This window comes from Scyliorhinus canicula, chromosome 17 (genome assembly GCF_902713615.1).
Source record: "Scyliorhinus canicula chromosome 17, sScyCan1.1, whole genome shotgun sequence".
NCBI lineage: Eukaryota > Metazoa > Chordata > Chondrichthyes > Carcharhiniformes > Scyliorhinidae > Scyliorhinus > Scyliorhinus canicula.
In genome coordinates, this window is record NC_052162.1 from 90,798,849 (window position 1) to 90,819,891 (window position 21,043).

The 21,043-nt window shown below is 49.3% G+C and overlaps 1 protein-coding gene across 2 annotated transcripts in view; it reads left to right on the forward strand.

Moving 5' to 3' along the window:
- LOC119951660 (sodium- and chloride-dependent neutral and basic amino acid transporter B(0+)-like) overlaps positions 1-21,043 on the forward strand; it is a 101,870-nt gene that overhangs the window by 1,051 nt on the left and 79,776 nt on the right. Inside the window, exons 2-4 of one of the 2 annotated variants that reach the window (XM_038774848.1) lie at positions 2,104-2,286; positions 3,683-3,836; positions 17,175-17,306. In XM_038774848.1, the coding sequence (XP_038630776.1) occupies positions 2,215-2,286; positions 3,683-3,836; positions 17,175-17,306 (358 nt within the window). In that variant the 5' untranslated portion in view covers positions 2,104-2,214. The remainder of the gene's footprint in view (positions 1-2,103; positions 2,287-3,682; positions 3,837-17,174; positions 17,307-21,043) is intronic. The other variant, XM_038774849.1, reaches the window with a different exon arrangement.

Genomic DNA, 21,043 nt, shown 5'->3' on the forward strand with positions numbered 1-21,043 from the left:
TGATGGATGCACTATATGCCCGGATGGCCCAATATGTCACATTCAACGTGGACTGAGCCTAGCAGGCTGTCTGGGTAGTGGGATTTTCTGTCATATCCCAGGATCAGGTGGTGATCAACGGGACCCATGTTCCCCTGTGGGCACCGGTGCATGAGGAGTGCCCTTCATCAATCAGAAGTGATTCTTTTCCCTCAATGTGTAGTTGATGTGTCACCACTAGCTGCACATTGTGCACTTCTGTGTCCGATACCCGGGCGGCGTGCACAACGTATTTGGCTTGGCAAACCCGATGGCTCCTGACACTTTTGTTGCAAACCCATGGGTGAGGGGTTGGCTCTTGGGTGAAAGGAATTATCCGCTGCAGTCGTGGGTGATGGCACCTATCTGGAGGCCTCAGACCGATGCTGGGAACCGCTGTAACAATGCCCATGCCATGATCAGGGCCACCATTGAGTGGTGCAGTAGCATCCTCAAGATGTATATCAGATGCCTGGACCACTTTGGAGGGGCGATCCAATACAGCCCAGAGAGAGTCTCCTGCATTGTGGTGGCCTGTTGCTTCCTCCACAACATCGCATTGCCGATGAGAGGAGGAGGTGGAGGAAAGGCATGCCTCATCCAACGAGGACAATGCGGAGGAGGGCTAGCATAGGCAGGACTTGGGGTCTGGCTGGGCACAGGAGGATGCACAACGTGTGTGCCAGGGTTACTGTGCTCAAAACAACTTGATCGCGTCCAAGTTCACCGACAAGGGGCTGGGCCACCATCCCGACCCAGCCCCCACAACCCGGACCCCATACGCTTCCCCACATGGTTCCTAACCGCGTACCCAATTTCTCCCCCACCCCAGCACCCCCACCACATCCGAGCCTCCCCACAGCTGCACCACAGGGTTGTGGCCCGCGTTCGGCAGCATTAAGGGGTCTGTTCCATGAGATTGAGGATGATGACGACCCACTCTACGATGAGCTCTAATGCTCCTCAGTGTCTGACAAGGTCTGACTCCTGCCCCTGTGTCACATTCCACTCTTCTCCCGTGTGATCCCTGCATGTGTGCTGGCCATTCTATCATACAGACCTACAATCCTTCTGGGGTTGGCAGGTGTGGGGCTGTGAGGGGATGGTAGTGAGCGGTGATGGCTCACACACCGGGTGGGCTCACCACAGACCCCCCCCCCCCCCCCCCAAATTACTGAGTTGCTCACTTAGAAGCATGCTGGGAAATGCTTTATATGGTTTAACACTGCTTTTGAATGAAACAACAGTTAACGTAAACAAAATACTGCTTAATATTTTGTCTCGGCCTTATTATGATAACACATTGTCCACTGAAAGATAACAAAATGCGTATTTGAGTTGTTTTTAACTGGGACAGAGAGTCTCAGTGTCACTGGATCAGAGAGTCTCGGTGACACTGGCACAGAGAAACTCAGTATCACTGGAACAGAGAGTCTCAGTGTAACTGGAGCAGAGAGATAGGGAGAAATAGGGAGAAATAGGGAGTCTCAATATCACTGGGACAGAGAATCTGAATGTCACTGAACAGAGAGTCTCAGTTTCACTGGAACAGAGAGACTCAGTGTAACTGGAACAGAGAGTCTCAGTGTAACTGGGTCAGAGAATCTCAGTGTAACTGGAACAGAGAGTCTCAGTGTGACTGGAACAGAGAGTCTCAGTGTCACTGGAACAGAGAGTCTCAGTGTCACTGGAACAGAGGGTCTCAGTGTCACTGAACAGAGAGTCTCAGTGTCACTGGAACTGAGAGTCTCAGTGCAATAATCGTGCAACAAAATTTCAAGCCCTAATTTTGCAGTGTGAACTGAACTCTTTCAGTCCAATATTAACAAACATTTGCGGAGTTCTGCTGTTCCTCAGCTCCTGATTGATGCAGGTTCATTGGGTCTGCTTTGAATTAAATATTAAGCTGAGGTCAAACCAGTTGATGCAGAATAATTGAACTCTGATACTGAATACGCTTACACATTGCAGCTAAGAGACGCATTTAGGCCCTCATATTCCCTTTTTCTGGGAATTTGGATGAACTTCATCTCGTTCCTTTCAAACCACATGCCTAATATTTCCTGAACTTTGTCCTGCTTTCAGACTCTGATTCAGAACTCATGCCTTTCACCAGAGTCACTGCAGCAGTAACATCTCTTCACACTGGACACCCATACCCTCAGTCAATGCAAAATTGTTCATCATTCTTCAACAATGGGCAAGAGAGACCTGGCTTTATCTGCATTCTCACAGAATGATCATCAAACGTACCCTCTGGAGGATACAGTGAGTAATTTAATCAATAAATGACTGTAAACTGATATGAAACTCTGAGAGGTGCTAATGATTTGGGGATTTTGGTCCATGTGAATTGCAGAGTCTCTCTGTGGGATTCAGAGAGTTTCTAAACTACCAGCTGATTGCTGTTAAATGGAGAATAATGGCCCAGATATTCTGCTCGGCTGATGGCCATGCCCAGTGCCGTCCTGGAAAATGTGCTGAGATTCCCCCAGATATCCCAATCCGAAAACTCCATGATTCCAAATTCCAATCTGGCTATTTCTCTGCGATGGGAAATCCCTAGAAAAGGTTCCACATCCATGTAAAAGTTCAAAACGTTGGTGGGTTCTCTTACCTGCATAGTTATCCGGGATATGTTGGACAGAAAAAATAATGATCTAACTGATGGGCAATTTTACAATTGGCTCTCTCTCCCACCCCGTTCATCATCCTCTGACTTCCCCTCGACTCTCTGACTCTCTCCTCCCCGCCTGATCCCGACACCGTGTAACCCAATCACCTGAAAAAGCGGGCACCCTCTCCCACATTGCAACTCCACCCACCCTGTCACCAACTCACCCTACCATCCTGCTCACCTTGCCACTTAGCACATTACCTCCCTACCCAGTTGGCACGTCGCTCATCCCACCAACCTGCTACCTGCCACCCTGCCCAGCTGCCTCCATATCACCTTTCCACCCCAATGAGCTACCCACTTACCCATTGACCTCATTCACTCATGCTGCAAAAAGCTATTTGAATGCTCCAAAGCTTTGCACTGTGTTAGTGAATTCATAGACGCTTGCCAAAATACAACAGCAACTTAAAAAGAGGACTTGATTTTCCCTGACAATCCTGCCCGATGAGGAATGATTTCCAGAGACGGTCTGCTCCAAATTTCTGAAAAGCTTTAGTTCAGAGGTTTGCATAGAATGTGGAGCTCCAACACTGTGTGAAAGAAAAATAGGAGTGTAGTGTCAATCTGAAGATTCAACCCAGAGTCTCTGTAATGGTGAAAACAGTATATTTTTCTTGAGTTCCAGTCTAGGAAAGTCTCATTTATGAGTCGGTCACTTCACAGGAACACAGGAATTAGGAGCAGAGGTAGGCAATTCAGGCCTTCGAGCCTGCTCCACCATTCAATCAGATCATGGCTGATCTCTTCCTGCTCTCAAATCCACCTCCCTACCTGTTCCCCATATCCCTTTCACCCATTTTTAAAATCAGAAATATATCTGACTGCTTCTTGAAACCATTTAATGACTCAGACTCCACTGCACTATAGGGCAGCGAATTCCACAAATTCACCACCCACTACGAGACGTAATTCCTCCTCATCTCAGTTCTAAATCCACCGCCTCTCAACCTCTCATTATTTTCTTCTCTTCCCCCCCCCCCCCAGGCTGTCACCAATGGACATGTGGGTGAAAGTGACGAGAATGTGGAGCGGGGCAACTGGTCCTCGAAGACTGAATACTTGCTCTCAATGGTTGGTTATGCAGTGGGCCTTGGTAACGTCTGCCGATTCCCGTACCTGGCTTACAGAAATGGAGGAGGTACTGTAGTGAAATATAAAATACAGGGCAGGGAATAGAAGGGATGAATACCGGGAAATTCTCAAGATCTTCCCCACCCTTTCTCAAAATGGTGCCATGGGATCGTTTCTGTCCATCTGAGAGGGCATACAGGGCCTCGGTTCAACAATGTAACTAACAAGTGGATTAGTTAGATAGCTACAAATTAATAAATAAAGTTATTACACCGACAAACCTGGTAAATATTTCCTATATTTCTACTCGGACTTTGCCTCCAGGGTAAACTCCAGGCTGATGTGTTAGGCAGGTTGGTTCGACGTTGACTGCAACTGGATGCAGTGAAGCTAGAAACAAACGTCTGACACAGGAGATGATCCAACACTGTTTATTTAACTATGGACTGCTGCACATGTTCAGCTGTGGGTTGACACTCTACCAATCCAACTGATGACCTCTTACTGGCTTGACCAGACTTACTAGCTACCGCATGGTAGTAGTGCTCACTAACTTGTGCACTCTGTAGCTGTGTCCTGAGAGAGGGAGAGTCGTAATGCCCTGTGGGCTTTATAGTGGTGGTGTCCTGTCTGGTGATTGGTTGTGCTGTGCTGTGTGTTCATTAGCCATCCTGTGCGTTAATCACTGCCTGTCTGCATCTCATTATATACATGAGTGGATATTATGACATCTCCCTTTTTAAAAAAAATATGTTTTGGAACATGGAGGTATATACATGCCTGACTATGTACAAGTGGTAAGTTAACGAATATATGTACATGGGAATGTGTCTATCGTGCAGATACAGAGCAAACTGAACAAAATTTACAAGAGTAAAGTCTATAGACTCAGTCTTTGAGGCGGGCGACAAATTCTTGTCGATCGCCGCAGAGTTGGAGCAGGAGACACCGGCACTTGGACAGGCGGGATTGCTGCCATTGCGGTGGTGTCATGGACAGGCGGGATCGCTGGCAGGTCGGTGGCCTCGTGGCAGGAGACGTCCGGAGGAGGCATGATAACCGGCGGAGCAATGCGGTTAGGCGGTGGACGGGGAACTCTCCGCAGCGCCCTCCTGTTGCCCCGGAGAATGGAGCCGTCAGCCATTTGAACAATGAAAGACCTTGGGGCGGCCTTCCTGACAACAACAGCTGGGGCTGACCAACCTCCCTCAGGCAACTGGATGTGAACTACATCTGCTGGAGCCAGCGCAGGCAGATCCATGGCATGAGCATCATACATCATCTTCTGCTGGTCCCTGGATCGCTGCATTTTTTTGCAACACCGTGAGGTGGTCAAGGTCTGGAATACGGATGGCTGGAACAGTCATCCTCAGGTTCTGGTTCATGAGCATCTGCGCCGGAGACAAACCAGTCGACAGAGGGGTTGGCCTGGATGCCAGCAGCGCCAAATTGAAATCGGAGGCTGAGTCTGCAGCCTTGCACAAGAACCGCTTGACAATTTGGACCCCTTTCTCGGCCTTCCCGTGTGATTGCAGGTAATGGGGACTGGAGGTGATGTGACTGAAGTTGTAGGATCATGCAAAATCGGACCACTCCTGTCTGTAGAAACATGGACCGCTGTCACTCATTACCGTGAGTGGTATCCCATGCATGGCAAACGTCTCTTTGCAGGCTTTGATGACGGACCTGGACGTGAGGTCTGACAATTTCACCACTTCCGGGTGACTGGACAAGTAGTCGACCAAGAGCACGTAATCACGCCCATTGGCGTGAAAGAGGTCTACCCCCACTTTAGACCACGGCGAGGTCACAATCTCGTGCTGTTGCAGTGTTTCCTTGCGCTGAGCTGGTTGAAACTTCTGGCAGGTTGGGCAGTTGAGGACCGTTTCAGCAATGTCCTGGTTGATGCCCGGCCAATAAACCGCCTCCCGAGCTCTGCATCGACATTTTCCGAACCCCAAGGTGACCCTCATGGATCTGTCCGAGCACCATAGCTCGCATGCTTTGAGGAATGACGATCCTATCCAGTTTAAGAAGGATTCCCTCAATGCGTTAACTCATCCTTAACGTTAAAGAACTGGGGACATTGCCCCTTTTGCCAGCCATGGGCAAGGTGTTGTATCACGCGCTGCAGTAGAGGATCCTTGGCAGTTTCTTCACATATTTGGACCACTTGTTCATCAGTGGCTGGTAGGTTGCTGGCACACAACTGCACCTGTGCCTCTACGTGGCAGATTAAGTCACCCTGTTTACACGGCGTGGTGATGGACCAAGATAGGGCCTCCGCGATGATCAGCTCTTTACCCGCTGTGTAGACGAGTTCGAAGTCATATCGGCGGAGACGAAGAAGAATTCGCTGTAGCCGAGGTGTCATGTCATTTAAATCCTTCTGGATTATGTGGACTAAAGTCCTGTGGTCTGTTTCCAGCATGAACTTCGGCAGGCCGTATACGTAGTCATGAAACTTGACTATTCCTGTCAGGAGACACAAGCACCCCTTTTCGATCTGGGCATACTGTTGCTCGGTCGGCGTCATGGCCCTGGAGGCATATGCCACTGGAGCCCAGGACGAGGAGTCGTCTCGATGGAGGAGCACCGCCCCAATGCTGTCCTGGCCAGTGTCAGTAGATATATTGGTGTCCCTGGTTGGGTCAAAGAATGCCAGTACTGGGGCTGTGGTGAGCTTCGCCTTTAGCTCAAGCCACTCCCTTTCGTGTGCGGGCAGCTACTGGAACACTGTTGACTTCTTTACGAGATGCCAGAGGGCCATGGTGTGGGCTGCCAAATTGAGAATGAATTTCCCGAGAAAATTTACCAACCCGAGGAAGCGGAGGACTGCCTACTTGTCCTCCGGGGTCTTCATGGCGTTGATCGCCAGCACCTTGTCGGCGTCAGGTTGCACACCCTGCTGTGAAATATGGTCACCCAGAAACTTGATAGCGGATTGACCAAATGAGCATTTGGCCCTGTTGAGCTGGAGGCCATTTTTATGAATCTGCTGGAAGACCTGTTTGAGGCGGGCAGTGTGATCCTCGGGCGTTGTCGACCAGATGATCACGTCGTCCACATAGACTCGCACCCCCTCGAGGCCCTCCATCATTTGCTCCATAATGTGATGAAATACTTCGGAAGCTGATATGATACCGAAGGGCATGCGGTTGTAGCAATAGCGGCCGAATGGAGTGTTAAACGTGCACAGCTTCCGAGTGGACGCGTCAAGCTGTATTTGCCAGAAGCCATGGGAGGCGTCAAGCTTGGTGAAGAATTTGGCATGAGCCATCTCACTGGTTAACTCTTCATGCTTCAGGATCGGGTGGTGCTCGCGCATGATGTTGCGGTTCAGGTCTTTCGGATCAATGCAAATGCGGAGTTCACCAGAGGGTTTTTTTTCGCAGACCATGGAGCTGACCCAGTCTGTTGGTTCCGTGACCTTTGAGATGATGCCCTAGTCTTGGAGATCTTGCAGCTGCTTTTTCAGACGATCCTTGAGAGGACCCGGCACCCGGCATGGTGCATGGATCACTGGGGTGGAGTTCGGCTTGAGCAAAATTTTGTAGCGATATGGGAGCGTGCCCATTCCATCAAACGTTGTGGTATTGTGTGAGAATGTTGTCTATCTCGGCCTGGAGATTCTCGTCGGGCGAGGCAGTCATCGGTGTCGAGGACATGGTGTGGATTCGCTGGACCAGATTCAGGAGCTTGAAGGCGCAAGCACCGAGCAGGGACGCCCTGTCAGGCCGGACGATCTCAAATCATAATGTTGCCTTGATTGCCTTGTGAGATACCCCTAGCTGACACGATCCACTTGCAGCTATGGCATTGCCATTGTAGTCAAGGAGTTGGCTGGTGGAAGAATGCTTGGTTGGGCACGGATGCTGTCGAGATCTGACTGTGATATGAGGTTCGCAGACGCGCCGGTGTCCAGTTTAAATCGGATGCAAGCCTGGTTGACTGTGAGGACAGCACACCACTCGTGGTCTGGATCCACACTGAGGATCGAAAGGCGGGTTGCTGGTGCGGTGGAGAGACCAGCTCGCGTGTGGTTATAGAGCCGATATGGATTCTCGAGGCAGTCAGCATCGGGGTCTGTTGGGCTGTCAGGATCAGAATCCTGCATGTCTTGTTGTAACGAGCGGACACTTCTGCGCCGCAGCTGGGATCACTGGCTGATAATCAGTGGAGCAGACCTGCAGAAGGCCGCGTAATGGCCAGGCTTCCCACACTGTAGACATGGCCGTCCTTTGGCTGGACATTGCCGCTTTAAATGGGTGAAGTCACAATTCGGACACGTTATAACGTTGACGTCAGCGCTATCTGTGCGCCAACGCGCATGTGCAGTGCGGTCGGCCGATGTACGCACCTGTGCATTAGGGTTTTCGGCCTCGTCGTCCGCCCGGTCGTGGCGCGCATGTGTAGCGACCCAGGAAAAGTGCGCAAAACGGCCACTCTCCTCAACTCTCAGGCCTTGCATTTTTGCAATGCCCTGTACCCGTTCTGCCTCGTGGGAGGCCAGTTTAGCAGTTTCTGCCGCCCTAATGTGGGAGTAGCGATTCTTGGCATGCTCATGGACTACATACATCTCGATAGCGACGGAGAAGGTCAACTATTTGATTTTGAGGAGCTGCTGCCACAGGGAATCGGAGTGGACCCCGAAAACAATCTGATCCTGGATCATGGAATCAGCCGCTGAGCCATAATTACATGACTGCGCTAGGATGCGGAGATGGGTCAGGAAGGACTGCAAAGGTTCATCCTTACCCTGAAGCCTCCGTTGGAAGATGTACCGTTCAAAGCTCTCATTAACCTCAATGTCGCAGTGGCTGCCGAATTTTAGCAGAACTGTCTTGAACGTCGTCTTGTCTTCGCTATCGGCAAACGTAAGCGAGTTGTAGATATGGATGGCGTGATCCTGCGCAGTTGAGAGAAATAGCGCAATCTTCCTGGCATCCGATGCTGCCTCGAGGTCAGAGGCCTCGATATACAGGAGGAACTTTTGCTTGAAGATTTTCCAATTGGTGGCGAGGTTGCCGGAGATGCGGAGCTGCGGAGGAGGCTGTTTTTTTTTCATTTCGCTGGATGGCCGCTTGCTGGTACCTACTTGAGGTAGGTTCGGCAGGATTAATAGCGCTCTGGTACCATGATGTGTCAGGCAGGTTGGTTCAACGTTGACTGCAACTGAATGCAGGTAAGCTAGAAACAAACGTCTGACACAGGAGATGATCCAACACTGTTTTATTTAACTAGTGGACTGCTAGACATGTTCAGCTGTGGGTTGACACTCTACTAATCTAACTGATGACCTCTCATTGGCTTGACCAGACTTACTAGCTACCGCATGGTCATAGTGCTCACTAACTTGTGCACTCTGACTGTCTCAGTAGCTGGGTCCTGAGAGAGGGAGAGTCTTAATGCCCTGTGGTCTTTATAGTGGCAGTGTCCTGTCTGGTGATTGGTTGTTTTGTGTTGTGTGTTCATTGATCATCCTGTGTGTCAATCACTGTTTGTCTGCATCTCATTATATACATGAGTGGATATTATGACACAGGCCAGCATTTATTTCCTAAGAAGCATAATCTTTGATTGTAAATCTTTCTTTGGTTCTTCAGTATTGAGCACCAGGTAATTCTTTGATTTGATTTGATTTGATTTATTATTGTCACATGTATTCATATTCAGTGAAAAATGTTGTTTCTTGCATGATATTCTCCCGTTTTACAGAATAATTGGGCCAAATCTTACTGTGATGGGCGTTACAATTGGTCCCCAGATGAGGTTTGTAAAATGTCTTACCCTGGCAAGATTTGTTACCATCTGGCTGGGATACACACAGATTATTACGCCCCAGGTGAGGAGGAATGAACTGACTCCCTTTCTTTATTCAACCCCTTCTGCTGGTCACAACAAGAGTAATCGAAAAAAGTCCTTTCCGTTGCGGATCACTTTTCCGAATTATATATGTTTTAACAGGAACCAATTTGGCCAGAGTACATGACTAGTTTATTAATTAGTAAAGGCAAGAACATGATCAAACATATGAATAGGCCTTCATCCAGATCGGAAATGAGTCCAAAATATGGAAGTAAAATTGGCACATGAAACGGCCTTTGATTTGTAGGAGAGATGGTTGAGCATTGTGACCCTTGTGATTTGAGATTCCAATAGCAGTGTCTTCAGCAGGCGAATAGTCGGTTTTGAAATTTTAGTGCCCTGCAATTTAGTGGCAAAGGTTCCCTCTTCCCGTTCAGCGATGGAATTTGCTGACTCAGCTTACTTCAACAGTCAGAGAGAGAGATAGAGATATGCCGGAAATAAACGTTTGCAGACACACAGTCTTTTTGGGGGCGGGGGTTAGCTTTTCAGCTGGCTTTTATTCCAGTCTTTAGAGATTCCTGGATAGTGAAACCCACAGATCCATCTGGACATTCCGGACAGGATATTCCTTGATGAGATAATGCTCAGCTCCCATTATGTCCCATTGTCTCCACCAGAGGTGAAAATCACTTTCTGGATGCTTTATAAGGACCTTGTCTGGAAGCAGGGAGTGGTTCCATTATCTCAGTCTGTCACCCACTGACAATTCAGCCAGTGACTGACTTTACATGATCAGCAATCTTTGGCTTGTGTGTCCATTTTCTAAAAACTCCCAGGTCTTATTTAAGGTTCAATATTTCTGGAAGTAACTTGGTATTTTTCCTTCATTATTATGCTGTGTCTGCCATAGGTCCTTGTGTACAAAATGTTCTGTCCACTAATTTTCTGAAAGTGTGAGCTGATAATTGTAAACGGGGAAAAATGTGTATCTGGAAGCTGAGAGAACGGAGGAAATAATGGGTTATCTTCTCAATCACCAAAGTGAAAGATTGTGAACTAATTAGTAGAAGGATTCAGAAATAAATATTTATTGGATCGAATGAAGTCAATGTTAAACCAGGTACAGAAGATATAATTAATTGGGAGGTTTATAAGATTGTTACTTTTTCAGATCATGAGTGGGAATTTCCAGTCCCGCCCATCCCGAGACTGTAAATTCCCAACTGACGTCAACGGACCTATCAATGGTCCAACAGATTTTCTGTTCCGTCTGCCACGATTCCCATGTTGGGCAGGACTGGAAAATTTACCCCTCTGTCTTTAACTTTAGGTGAAATGAAAAGGATTATGTGATCTGTTTATTGTAATATGCCTTTAAGGGGTAGCAGCATCCCATCACAAGAAGGGAAGTGTGTCATGTGATCCGGTCCTAGTTTCACTTTGACCTATGAGGAGAACACAAAATTCACAGTTGTGACGCTGCTGTCTTCGAGATTTCTTCATTTGTATTAATTCTCTCATGTGCCTTAAAAGGTGTACACGCAATTTACAACAGCACAACAACAGTGACTACACTTTTTCAGAAGTTGCAAGGAAGACCCATGGGACTTGTGGTTATTCAGGAGGCGGATTTTGAGAAGGGAGCGAAAGTGGGGAATGCTACTGTGCAGATGGCACCATTAACTGGACTTAGGAGACCCAAGGTGAACACTGCCATGAGAGCAGGTGTACAGAATGAGGTAGATGAGAGATATGCCGATTTTGTGTCAAAGGCATCCCATTTTCCTCGACAGAAGTAGCCAAACCCATAACAATTCTAAGAGACAAAGGGGCTAGCCAAGCCATCTTACTGGAGAAGGATTTGGTTTTCCCTCCATCTTTAGATGGAATGGAAACTAAAGTATTCGTGAATGGGATCAGTAGTGATTATTTCTCAGTTCCATTATATAAAGTACAGGTGGAGTGTGATTTAGTGTCCAGTTACATGGTTGTTGGGTGATTATGGTGTTGCCCATGGAACGGGTGAACTTACTGTCAGGGAATTATTTAGCAGGAGTAAATGTTGTAGCTGACCCCATGATTACAGAGTCCGATGGAGGTTAAGGAGGTGGAGCAGTTACGAGAGCAGTTCCATGAGATTTTTCCCTTGTGTGTGGTGTGCAAGGCAATAGCTAAACAGCGGTCATCCTCGATGATTGCTGTGACCCCGCAAACCAGGGGTAGGGTGGCCTAAACTATCCTTAGGGAGGTCAGGAAGCCCATTGAGGTATTTGGGAGGACAGCTTTAATTGAGGCCTAGGAGACCGATCCACAGGTATAGCATTTGGTACAGACTGCTCTCACAGACATTGAGACTGGGGCAGGTGCGGGGTACTTTGGGAATGTGGTTCTGATGAGGAAGTGGAGACATCCTCTTGGCCCGTGGACGAGGACTGGGTGGTTGTTCATCAGGTGGTGCATCGCCTAAGTACTGTGAGGAACTGTGCGGATAGTGCATGAGATACCCATGGCCGGGCACCTGGTAATATGAAAGACTCAGGCCTCAATCAAGTTGCATTTCTCCTGACCGGGGCTGCACAAGGAGGTTGTGCAGTTCTGTAGGACCTGTCAAGCCTGTCAGCTAATAGGTAAACCCCAGCATGTGATCCAACCCACATCTTTAATTCCCATTCTGGTATTTGATGAACCGTTTAGTTGGGTATTTGTCGATTGTGTTGAATCGTTGCCCAAAGTAAAGGCAAGGCATCAGTATATCCTTATGATGTGACCACTCAATTCCCAGAAGCTATACCCTTACGAACCATTACTGCTAAGATAGTAGTGGAAAAACTGACACAGTTTTTCACCCATTATGGCTTGCCCTTGCAGGTGCAGTCGAACCAAGGTTCGAATTTAATGTCGCCAAGTTTCCTGTGTATAATTGGTGGGTTGGGTATCAAGCAGTTAAAATAAACTGCCTACCCCCTCTAAACTCAGGGAACTCTGCAGTGCTACCATCAGACCCTCAAGACTATGATCAGAGCCTGTTGCCATGACTACACAAAGGTACCTGGGATTCCCCGAATGAATCTGCTGGGTTCAGTCCGTTTGAGTTAGTGTGTGGCCATGAAATATGGGGTCCCTTAAAACTGATCAGAGAAGTTTCTCAGACCAGAGAACAATGCCTCCATGTTGGATTATGTATCCACTTTTATGTGAAGAGTCACGGGGGCCTGTCGGGTAACCCAAGTGCATTTGAAGATTTCCGGAGCGCGAATGAAACTGGGTAGACAAGCAAGTTAGGTCACGAGCCTTCCAGGTTGGGAATGAGGTATTGGTGTCATTGCCATTTCAAGGTGCTGAGGAGAGTGAGCAGGACACCTTATTTAATCAGCACCCCTGACTGGAGGCAGAAGGGCCAGTTGTCCCGTATCAATCTGTTGAAGCAGTACTATCACAGGGAGGAGGATGAACGGGTACCAGCGTGGCAGATGGTGCAGGTGGTGGACGAAGATGTTGATGGAAAGGGGAAGGTGGGACAAGAGAGGGACAGGACTGAGAATGAGCCTCCAGTATTACCACTAACCAATGCTGCAAATTTGCCTATTTAGATGAAGGGCATCGACGCGGCCTAATACAAACCTTGGGAAAATATCGGTGAATTTGCAAGGATACCCCAGGATGCACGCTGTTAACCAGACATGATGGAGACATAGAAAACTCCAAAATGAAAAAGCAGCACCTGTACAGACTGAATCCCCACAAACTGGCTCAGTTAGAGGCTGAGATCCAATATATGTTGGAAAACGTTTTAATTGAGTCCAGTAGAAGTAATTGGAGTTCTCCGGTAGTGTTAATGTCCAAGCCTGATGGAACAACACGGTTCTGCATCGATTACCGGAACGTCAATTCCTGCTACCAGCACAGATTCTTTTCCTCTTCCAAGTTTGGAAGATTGTATTGACCGGATAGGCAATGCCTCCTTCCTGTCAAAGATTGACCTGTTGAAGGCCTATTGACAAGTCCCATTAACATCTAGGGCGCAGGAGATATCTGCTTTTGTAACATCCCGAGGGTTCCACCCACAACGTTCCAGTGGCTCATGTCCCAAGTCATGTCTGGAGTGCCTAACTGTGTGGTCTACTTGGATGATGCGGTGGTGTACAGCGACACCTGAGAAGAGCACATGGGGCAATTGGAGGACCTGTACCGGCAGCTAGAGTTGGCCCGACTGGTTATTAATTTGGCCAAAGTGAGATTGTGAAGGCGAAGATCACCTGCTTAGGGCTTCTTAGGCTGCTTAGGCTAAAGTATGGCTAAAGTAAGGGCCTTCATGGACTTTCCCCTTCCTACCAGCAAACGGAAAATTATGAGGTTCTGAAATACGTTTAGGTTCTACTGGAAGCTTGTGCCAAATTTCAGTACCCAAGCGGGACCCTTAACCAATGTGCTAGAGGAGCACGCAAAAATGGGATGGTCCCCAGAATGTCGAGAGGCTTTAGAGAAATGGAAGGCCATCTTCATCAGTGAACCAGTGCTGGCTGCCCCGGATTTTTCCAGGCCATTTAAACTGGCCACCGATGCTGGTGACCTGGGGGTATGGGCAGTGTTACTGCAGGACGACGAGGCCGGCATTGAGAGACTTGGGGGGTATTTCTCGAAGAAGCTCAATTCGTGCCAGAGAAAGTATTCCACCTTTGAAAAGGAAGCCTTAGCCTTGCTCCTCGCCCTGCAACACTTTGAAGTGTATATCCACTAGGAAAATCGCCAGGGCTTGGTTTACACTGATCATAACCCACTGGCATTTATCGGGAAGCTCAAGATCCGGGACGCAAGACTACTTCATTGGAGTTTACAATTGCAACAGTTCAACGTTAAAATTATTCATATTCCCAGAACTGGTAAAGTGATAACTGATTCTCTGTCCCATGTTTAGAGCTGATTTACTTGTGACTGTATGAAGGAGGGAAGGGACTTGAACAATGGTGCTAGTTTAGACAGGCATGTGTGGGTGTTGTGTACCTTCCATACCTCATAATGACACATCCATGGCCTGACGTTTCATTCTCTTTAGAACATAGAACATAGAACAGAACAGGCCCTTCGGCCCTCGATGTTGTGCCGAACAATGATCACCCCACTTAAACCCACGTAACCCGTATCCCAACAATCCCCCCATTAACCTTACACTACGGGCAATTTAACATGGCCAATCCACCTAACCCGCACATCTTTGGACTGTGGGAGGAAACCGGAGCACCCGGAGGAAACCCACGCACACACGGGGAGGACGTGCTGACTCCACACAGACAGTGACCCAGCCGGGAATCGAACCTGGGACCCTGGAGCTGTGAAGCAATGATGCTAACCACTATGCTACCGTGAGGCCCCCGAGGTGGGGAGGTATGTAAGGAACTTGTTAAATCCTTGTCTGCTCCTTGTCTTGTTTACAATTCCCATCACGAAACAATCCCCAGAGCTTAGTTTGCTGACTTTTGGTTTTGAGCTGAAACCCTCGCCAATGCACCCCACTCCCCCACCGCTGCAAGCTGCTATTTGGACTGACCAGGCAGCCCCCTTGATTCCGCAAGTTCTGGGGCATAACCTGTGATGTCATTTTGATGGCCTTCGCAAGAAACCAATCGACTCCATTGCAACACTGCGCTACGCAGATCAGATCCTCGATGTGGATTGGTGCTTTTAATTTTAGAATGCCCTAACTCTATGTGTGTTGTCGGTTTCAGTTTTTTTGGAGCTGCAGAACTGAGCAGAGTCCTTTTGAATCTATCTCCCAGAAGGGGTAAAATTCTCTCTTAAATCTTAACTGGAACTCCCTTCAGATACACAGAGCAATTAGTGAGCATTTAAAGCCTGAAGATAGGGCTAGGGAAGGGGAACTGTGCGTATTCCTCTCCCATTAAAGGTACCAGACCACAAGAAGGCCTCACGAAAAATGCTGCTCTGATATTCTGCTTAACGGAGACAAGCTGTTGGTGAGTCTGCTGAAGCTGACCACTTATCAGAAACTGAGCAAACCTGAAGTGCCTCTTCCAAGAGAAAGGCTGAGCTCAACACAGTTGAAGCATGTCCCCAGAGGGGATCCCACAGCCTGAGAATCCAGCATGAGCGGCCCAGCTTGAAACTCCGAAATAACCGATGGTTCAACACCTCACATTCTGAAGAGATCACCACCTACAAAGATCTCAAACCAAGCAACTCAGATCCTCTAATCCCTCATACCTTTCTAATCCCTGTTAGTTTTTTTCTTACTCCCACCGTTTGTCTGTCTTGTGTATGTCTGGGTGGGGTGAGATAGGGTTTGGGAACAGTTAAACTAGTAAAAAATTGATTTTCTACTCTGGTTATAAATAAACAGTGTTTTAATGTTTTACTTATAAATTTGTTGCTTGTAACGCATTGGAGCAGTCAAGGATTAAGGATTCACGCTGTTCCAGCCTTGGTTCAAACATGGACAAAAGAGCAGAATATCGGAGGTGAGGTGTGAGTGACTGCCCTTGACATCAAGGCAGCATTCGACCGAGTATGGCATCAAGGAGCCATCGCTAAACTGGAGTCAATGGGAATCAGGAGGAAAACTCTCCACTGGTCGCACTAAGGAGGATGGTTGTGGTGGTTGGAGGTCAATCATCTCAGCCCCAGGACATCACTGCAGGAGTTGCTCAGGGTAGTCACAACCATTTTCAGCTGTTTCATCCATTACCTCCCTTCCATATTAAGGTCAGAGTGGGGATGTTTCTGATGACTGCCCAATGTTCAGCACCATTCGTGATTGATCAGAAAACAAAGCAGTCCATGTACAAATGCAGCAAGATCTGGACAATGTCCAGGCTTGGCTGATAAGTGGCAAGTTACATTTGTGCCACACAAGTGCCAGGCAATGACCATCTCCTACAAGAGAGGATCTAATCATCTCCCTTGTCATTCAATGGCATCACCATCGCTGAATTCCCCCACAATCAACATCTAGGAATCCTGCGGCGAGTAACTCACCTGCTGACCCCCCCCCCCCCCCCCCCCCCAAAGCCATCGACAAGGCACAAGTCTGAAGTGTAATGGAATATTCTCCACTTGCGTGGTTCATGCCGGTGATTACGTTTGTGGGTGGGGTATATGTCATCAATGGTATGAGGGCGGGATCCCGATGTCCGTGGAGTGGGTCGTTAATTTAATTTTGGGTTTGGGGAGCCTTTTGAAAACGCGCCCTCGTCTCTGTGAAGCTGGGCTTGCTGGTACATTTCAGCCCTGCCCCTCACACTGACAGCACAGATCACGTCCCCCTTCAAAGAAACGGCAGAGTGTGAGAAGATCTCTTCAGGAATCCTGCCTGAATCTCTGGGGAGAGAGACACAACGGTTTTCTGACTGAGCCTAGCACAGCCATTTTTTGGGACAATTCTGCCCATGATTTTACATGTTTGCATGCCTTTTTTTGATACAAGTCACACTACAATTCAGTTTTCAACCTGCGACACTGTTTCTTGAACAATTTATTACAATTATTCATTTTACTATTATTGGTACATTCATTCTGAAACTACATAAATAAACCTAAAATTCATAAAATCTATTTAACATTCCATGACTCTATTTTCCAGGAGCGTTTCTTATTCCTTACACACTCATGCTGGCACTCGCTGGGATGCCAATGTTTTTCTTGGAATCTTCCTTTGGTCAATTTGCCAGCCTCGGACCTGTTGCAGTTTGGAAAGCCGTGCCAATGTTCCAAGGTTAGTGTTTGTTGAACAACACAATATCAGCAACATTTTAAATGAGCAATAACATTTAATTCATATTGATACATTGATGACTTAAGAAAGTGTTGATGAAATCTTGAATACAATCAGATTTATAGTACGTCTTACAAAGGCTGAAATTCTCCCGTCTTCGGGATAAATTTTTCCCGCTGGCAGCGCATCTCCACCCGGGGATTTCCTGGTGGGGTGGTTTCAATGGGAAATCCCATTGACAAGCACCGGGCGTATTGAATCCCGCCCACAGGAATGGCGCGCGGCCATGAAATAGGTGCCTGGTGGACCGGTGTCTCCAGCTTAAATGAAGAAATAGAAAAGTGCAAATCTTTACAAATTTGGTCAGACATTCAATCCAATATCATTGAAACTCTCTGTCATTTAGGTCCTGGCATGGATATTGGTTTCACAAGAAATGGGTTATAGGATAATTGAGTTGTGTTTGTTTTATTCAGTTGATTTAGAGTTTACTTGGGGCTCATCAGCCATTGAACAGGATTGAAGGACGTAGACCAGCATTATCCATTGATTTTAACTATTCGTTCTTGGCAAACGAGCCTTGCTGGCAAAACTATTATATATTATCCATCCCTGTCCGTTGAGGGTTGGGGTTGTGGTTGGCTTTCTTCTAACTGTTCTAACTGAGGGCAGTTAAGAGTCAGCCATGCTGGTGTGGACCTGGAGACACATGGGGGTGGATTGTACCAGAGCGGATGGATTATTCATCCTCCCACCTCGAGCTAAACGTCGTGTGAGACCTCGCCAACACTAAATCCAGCTGCTCTGCAATGATAATCCACTTGTGACCACCGGAATATAAATTCAGGCTCCCCCCCCATAAGGGAGGATGTCCTCCCCCTTGAAAGTTGTCAGCCAATCTGATTATCCGGCAGCTCTGTAGTTCCAGAAGCAAGTGGTGGCCAATGCTGGGGCTACAGGAGGTCCACAGGAAGAGAACATGGATAGCAGACTTGAATGTCAGTCTGGGGATTTTGATCAGGCAAGAACTGGAGACAATAGTGAGGGGGAAGGATTTAAAGACCAGGAGTGGGGCAGGAACAAAGGAGGGATGGGGGAGGGGGAGGAGATACCACATTTGTGGGGGACATGCCTCCAATGGGGACAGGGAACCCCCAAAGAAGGTAAATCTTCTTGCTTCATGAAAGCAGCCTGTGCTGTCAAAGCTTTCGGACTGCCCGCCTTCATTCTGCACTCCCCAGCACGTGAACAAATCTGCAGAGACAGAATGGGGTCTATTAGCGGCAGTTAATTTTACACTTAAAGGCCTCAATAGGCCTGAGGGTGTTTGGGCATCCTAATATCTTATCGACTTAACGTAATATGCGGTCTGGGAGCAGGTGTGAAGTCAGTGGGCTCGATTCAAGGGCTGAAATTCTAAGGGCGCGATTCTCCCGAGTTACGAAAACTCGGGAAGCTGGCGTAAAAAACGGGCGCGTTTGATGCCAGCCTCTGCCCCCCCCGACCGGGAACCGATTCATCTCCCCGGTCGGGGCTAGTATCGCGCGGCCGTGAACTCCGGCATCGCGGGTTTAACGAATTTCGTTAAGCCCGCTAGCCAGAGTTAGCGACGGCTGACGCGTCAGATGACGTCAGCCGCGCATGCGCGGATTGGACGACCCCAACCCGCTTATGCGCGGATGACGTCATCGCGCTTGTGCGTGAAACCCGCGCATGCGCGGGCTGTTATGCCCCGCAGAAGCCCCGCGGATGGATCCATCGGGGCGGCGGAGGGAGAAAGAGTGCGCGGGGTAAGTACCCGCTGCCCTCGATCGGTGCCCACCGATCGCGGGCCCATGGCACCCTTGGCACGGCCGTAGTACGGCCGTGCCAATCGGTGCCATGGTTCCCGAGAACAGGACTTTACGGCCGTTTTTACGAACGGTCAGGGCAGGTGGGCGGAATTCTCCGCACTCACGACGGGGCGGAAAATAGCGGGCGGCGTAAATTTTTACGGCCACTCTGGTCCGACGCCCTCCCGCTATTCTCCCCCCCCCCATGCCCGCCTCCCGACACAAATCGCTGCCCGCCGTTTTTTTATGGCGAGCAGCGATTCACCCCTGGCCGATGGGCCGATTTTCAAGGCTTTTATGACCGTTTTTATGAACGTCAAACACACCTGGTCTGACCGTTCGTAAAAACGGCCGTAAAGTCCCGATCTGGGGAACCATGGCACCGATTGGCATAGCAGTACCACGGCCGTGCCAAGGGTGCCATGGGCCCGCGATCGGTGGGCACCGATCGCGGGCAGCGGGTACTTACCCCGCGCACTCTTTCTCCTTCCGCCGCCCCGCTGTATCCATTCGCGGGGCGGCTGAGGGGCATACCGGCCCACGCATGCGCGGGTTTCACGCATATGTGTGATGACGTCATCCGCGCATACGCGGGTTGGAGACGTCCAATCCGCGCATGCGCGGCTAACGTCATCTGACGCGTCAGCCGTCGCTAACTCTGGCTAGCGGGCTTAACGAAATTCGTTAAACCCGCTATGCCGGAGGTCACGGCCGCGCGATGCTAGCCCCGACCGGGGAGCAGAATCAGTTCCCGGTCGGGGGGGCGGAGGCTGGCGTCAAACCCGCCCGTTTTTGACGCCAGCTTCCCGAGTCTTCGTGACTCGGGAGAATCGCGCCCGGTGTGTTTTACGCTTGTAAAAACGACCGTAAAGGCCTTGGAAATCGGCCCATCGGCCAGGAGTGAATCGCTGCTCGCCGTAAAAAAACGGCGGGCAGCGATTCGTGTCGGGAGGCGGGCGTGGGGGGGGGGGAGAATAGCGGGAGGGCGTCGGACCAGCGTGTCCGTAAAACTTTACGCCGCCCGCTATTCTCCGAATTTTCGTGAGAGCGGAGAATTGCGCCCTAAGTGCCGTAGCGAGCACTTGCCAGCGGCCGACCCAGCGAGACCGCAACCGGAATCTAATGGCAATTAGTGCCGGACATTTTCCACCTCGAGATTCACGGTGGAAATGGCTATCCTGCCAACTGATTCACCTGGACCGCGCCAGGCAGCTCCCCGCTAACAAGGGGGAGCAGCTCATGAACTGTTCCCTCTGAACACACTCCAGTCAGCACACAGCCATCACATAGACCTGCTCCACACTTCAGAGATGCCTACCTGGCCAGGCTGCTGGTGCTTGTAGGCGAAATGGGACATCCTGTTCCCTTGAGGAGACCGGAAGGTCAGCTACAGAGCCGCCAATGCTGCCCAGGAGGCAGTGGCAGCAGCCGTCTGTTCGGGCAGTGTGACCAGGAGGTCCTCAGTACAGTGCAGGAAGAAGACCAATGACCTCCACCATAGAGGAGGAGTTATTTAGAGTTTAGAGACTCAAAGACCTCCACCACGACTATGCACAAGTAAGTTGACACCGGTCCCCTGGCATCGGTCCCGCCTGCCACATCCCTGACCTCCCCTCACCGCCCCCCCGCCCCCCCCCCCTCCACAATGGGTCAGCAGCTGGCACCTCACACCACCACTTTCCCACTTTTCCCCAGAATAATACCAAGCTGGTGCCCCAGCACACCCAGGCACCCAACAAGCACAACCCACCCATGGCAAGCAGCGGTGCGCACACATGTCACCTGTTATAGACCCCACCACCCCCCCATGCATCAAGCGTGCGGGTCATGATGCACTCTCTTTGACCCGCAGGAGAAGTTACCACATAATAGGCGGCAAAGGGACCAGACGGCCGGGGGGGGTGC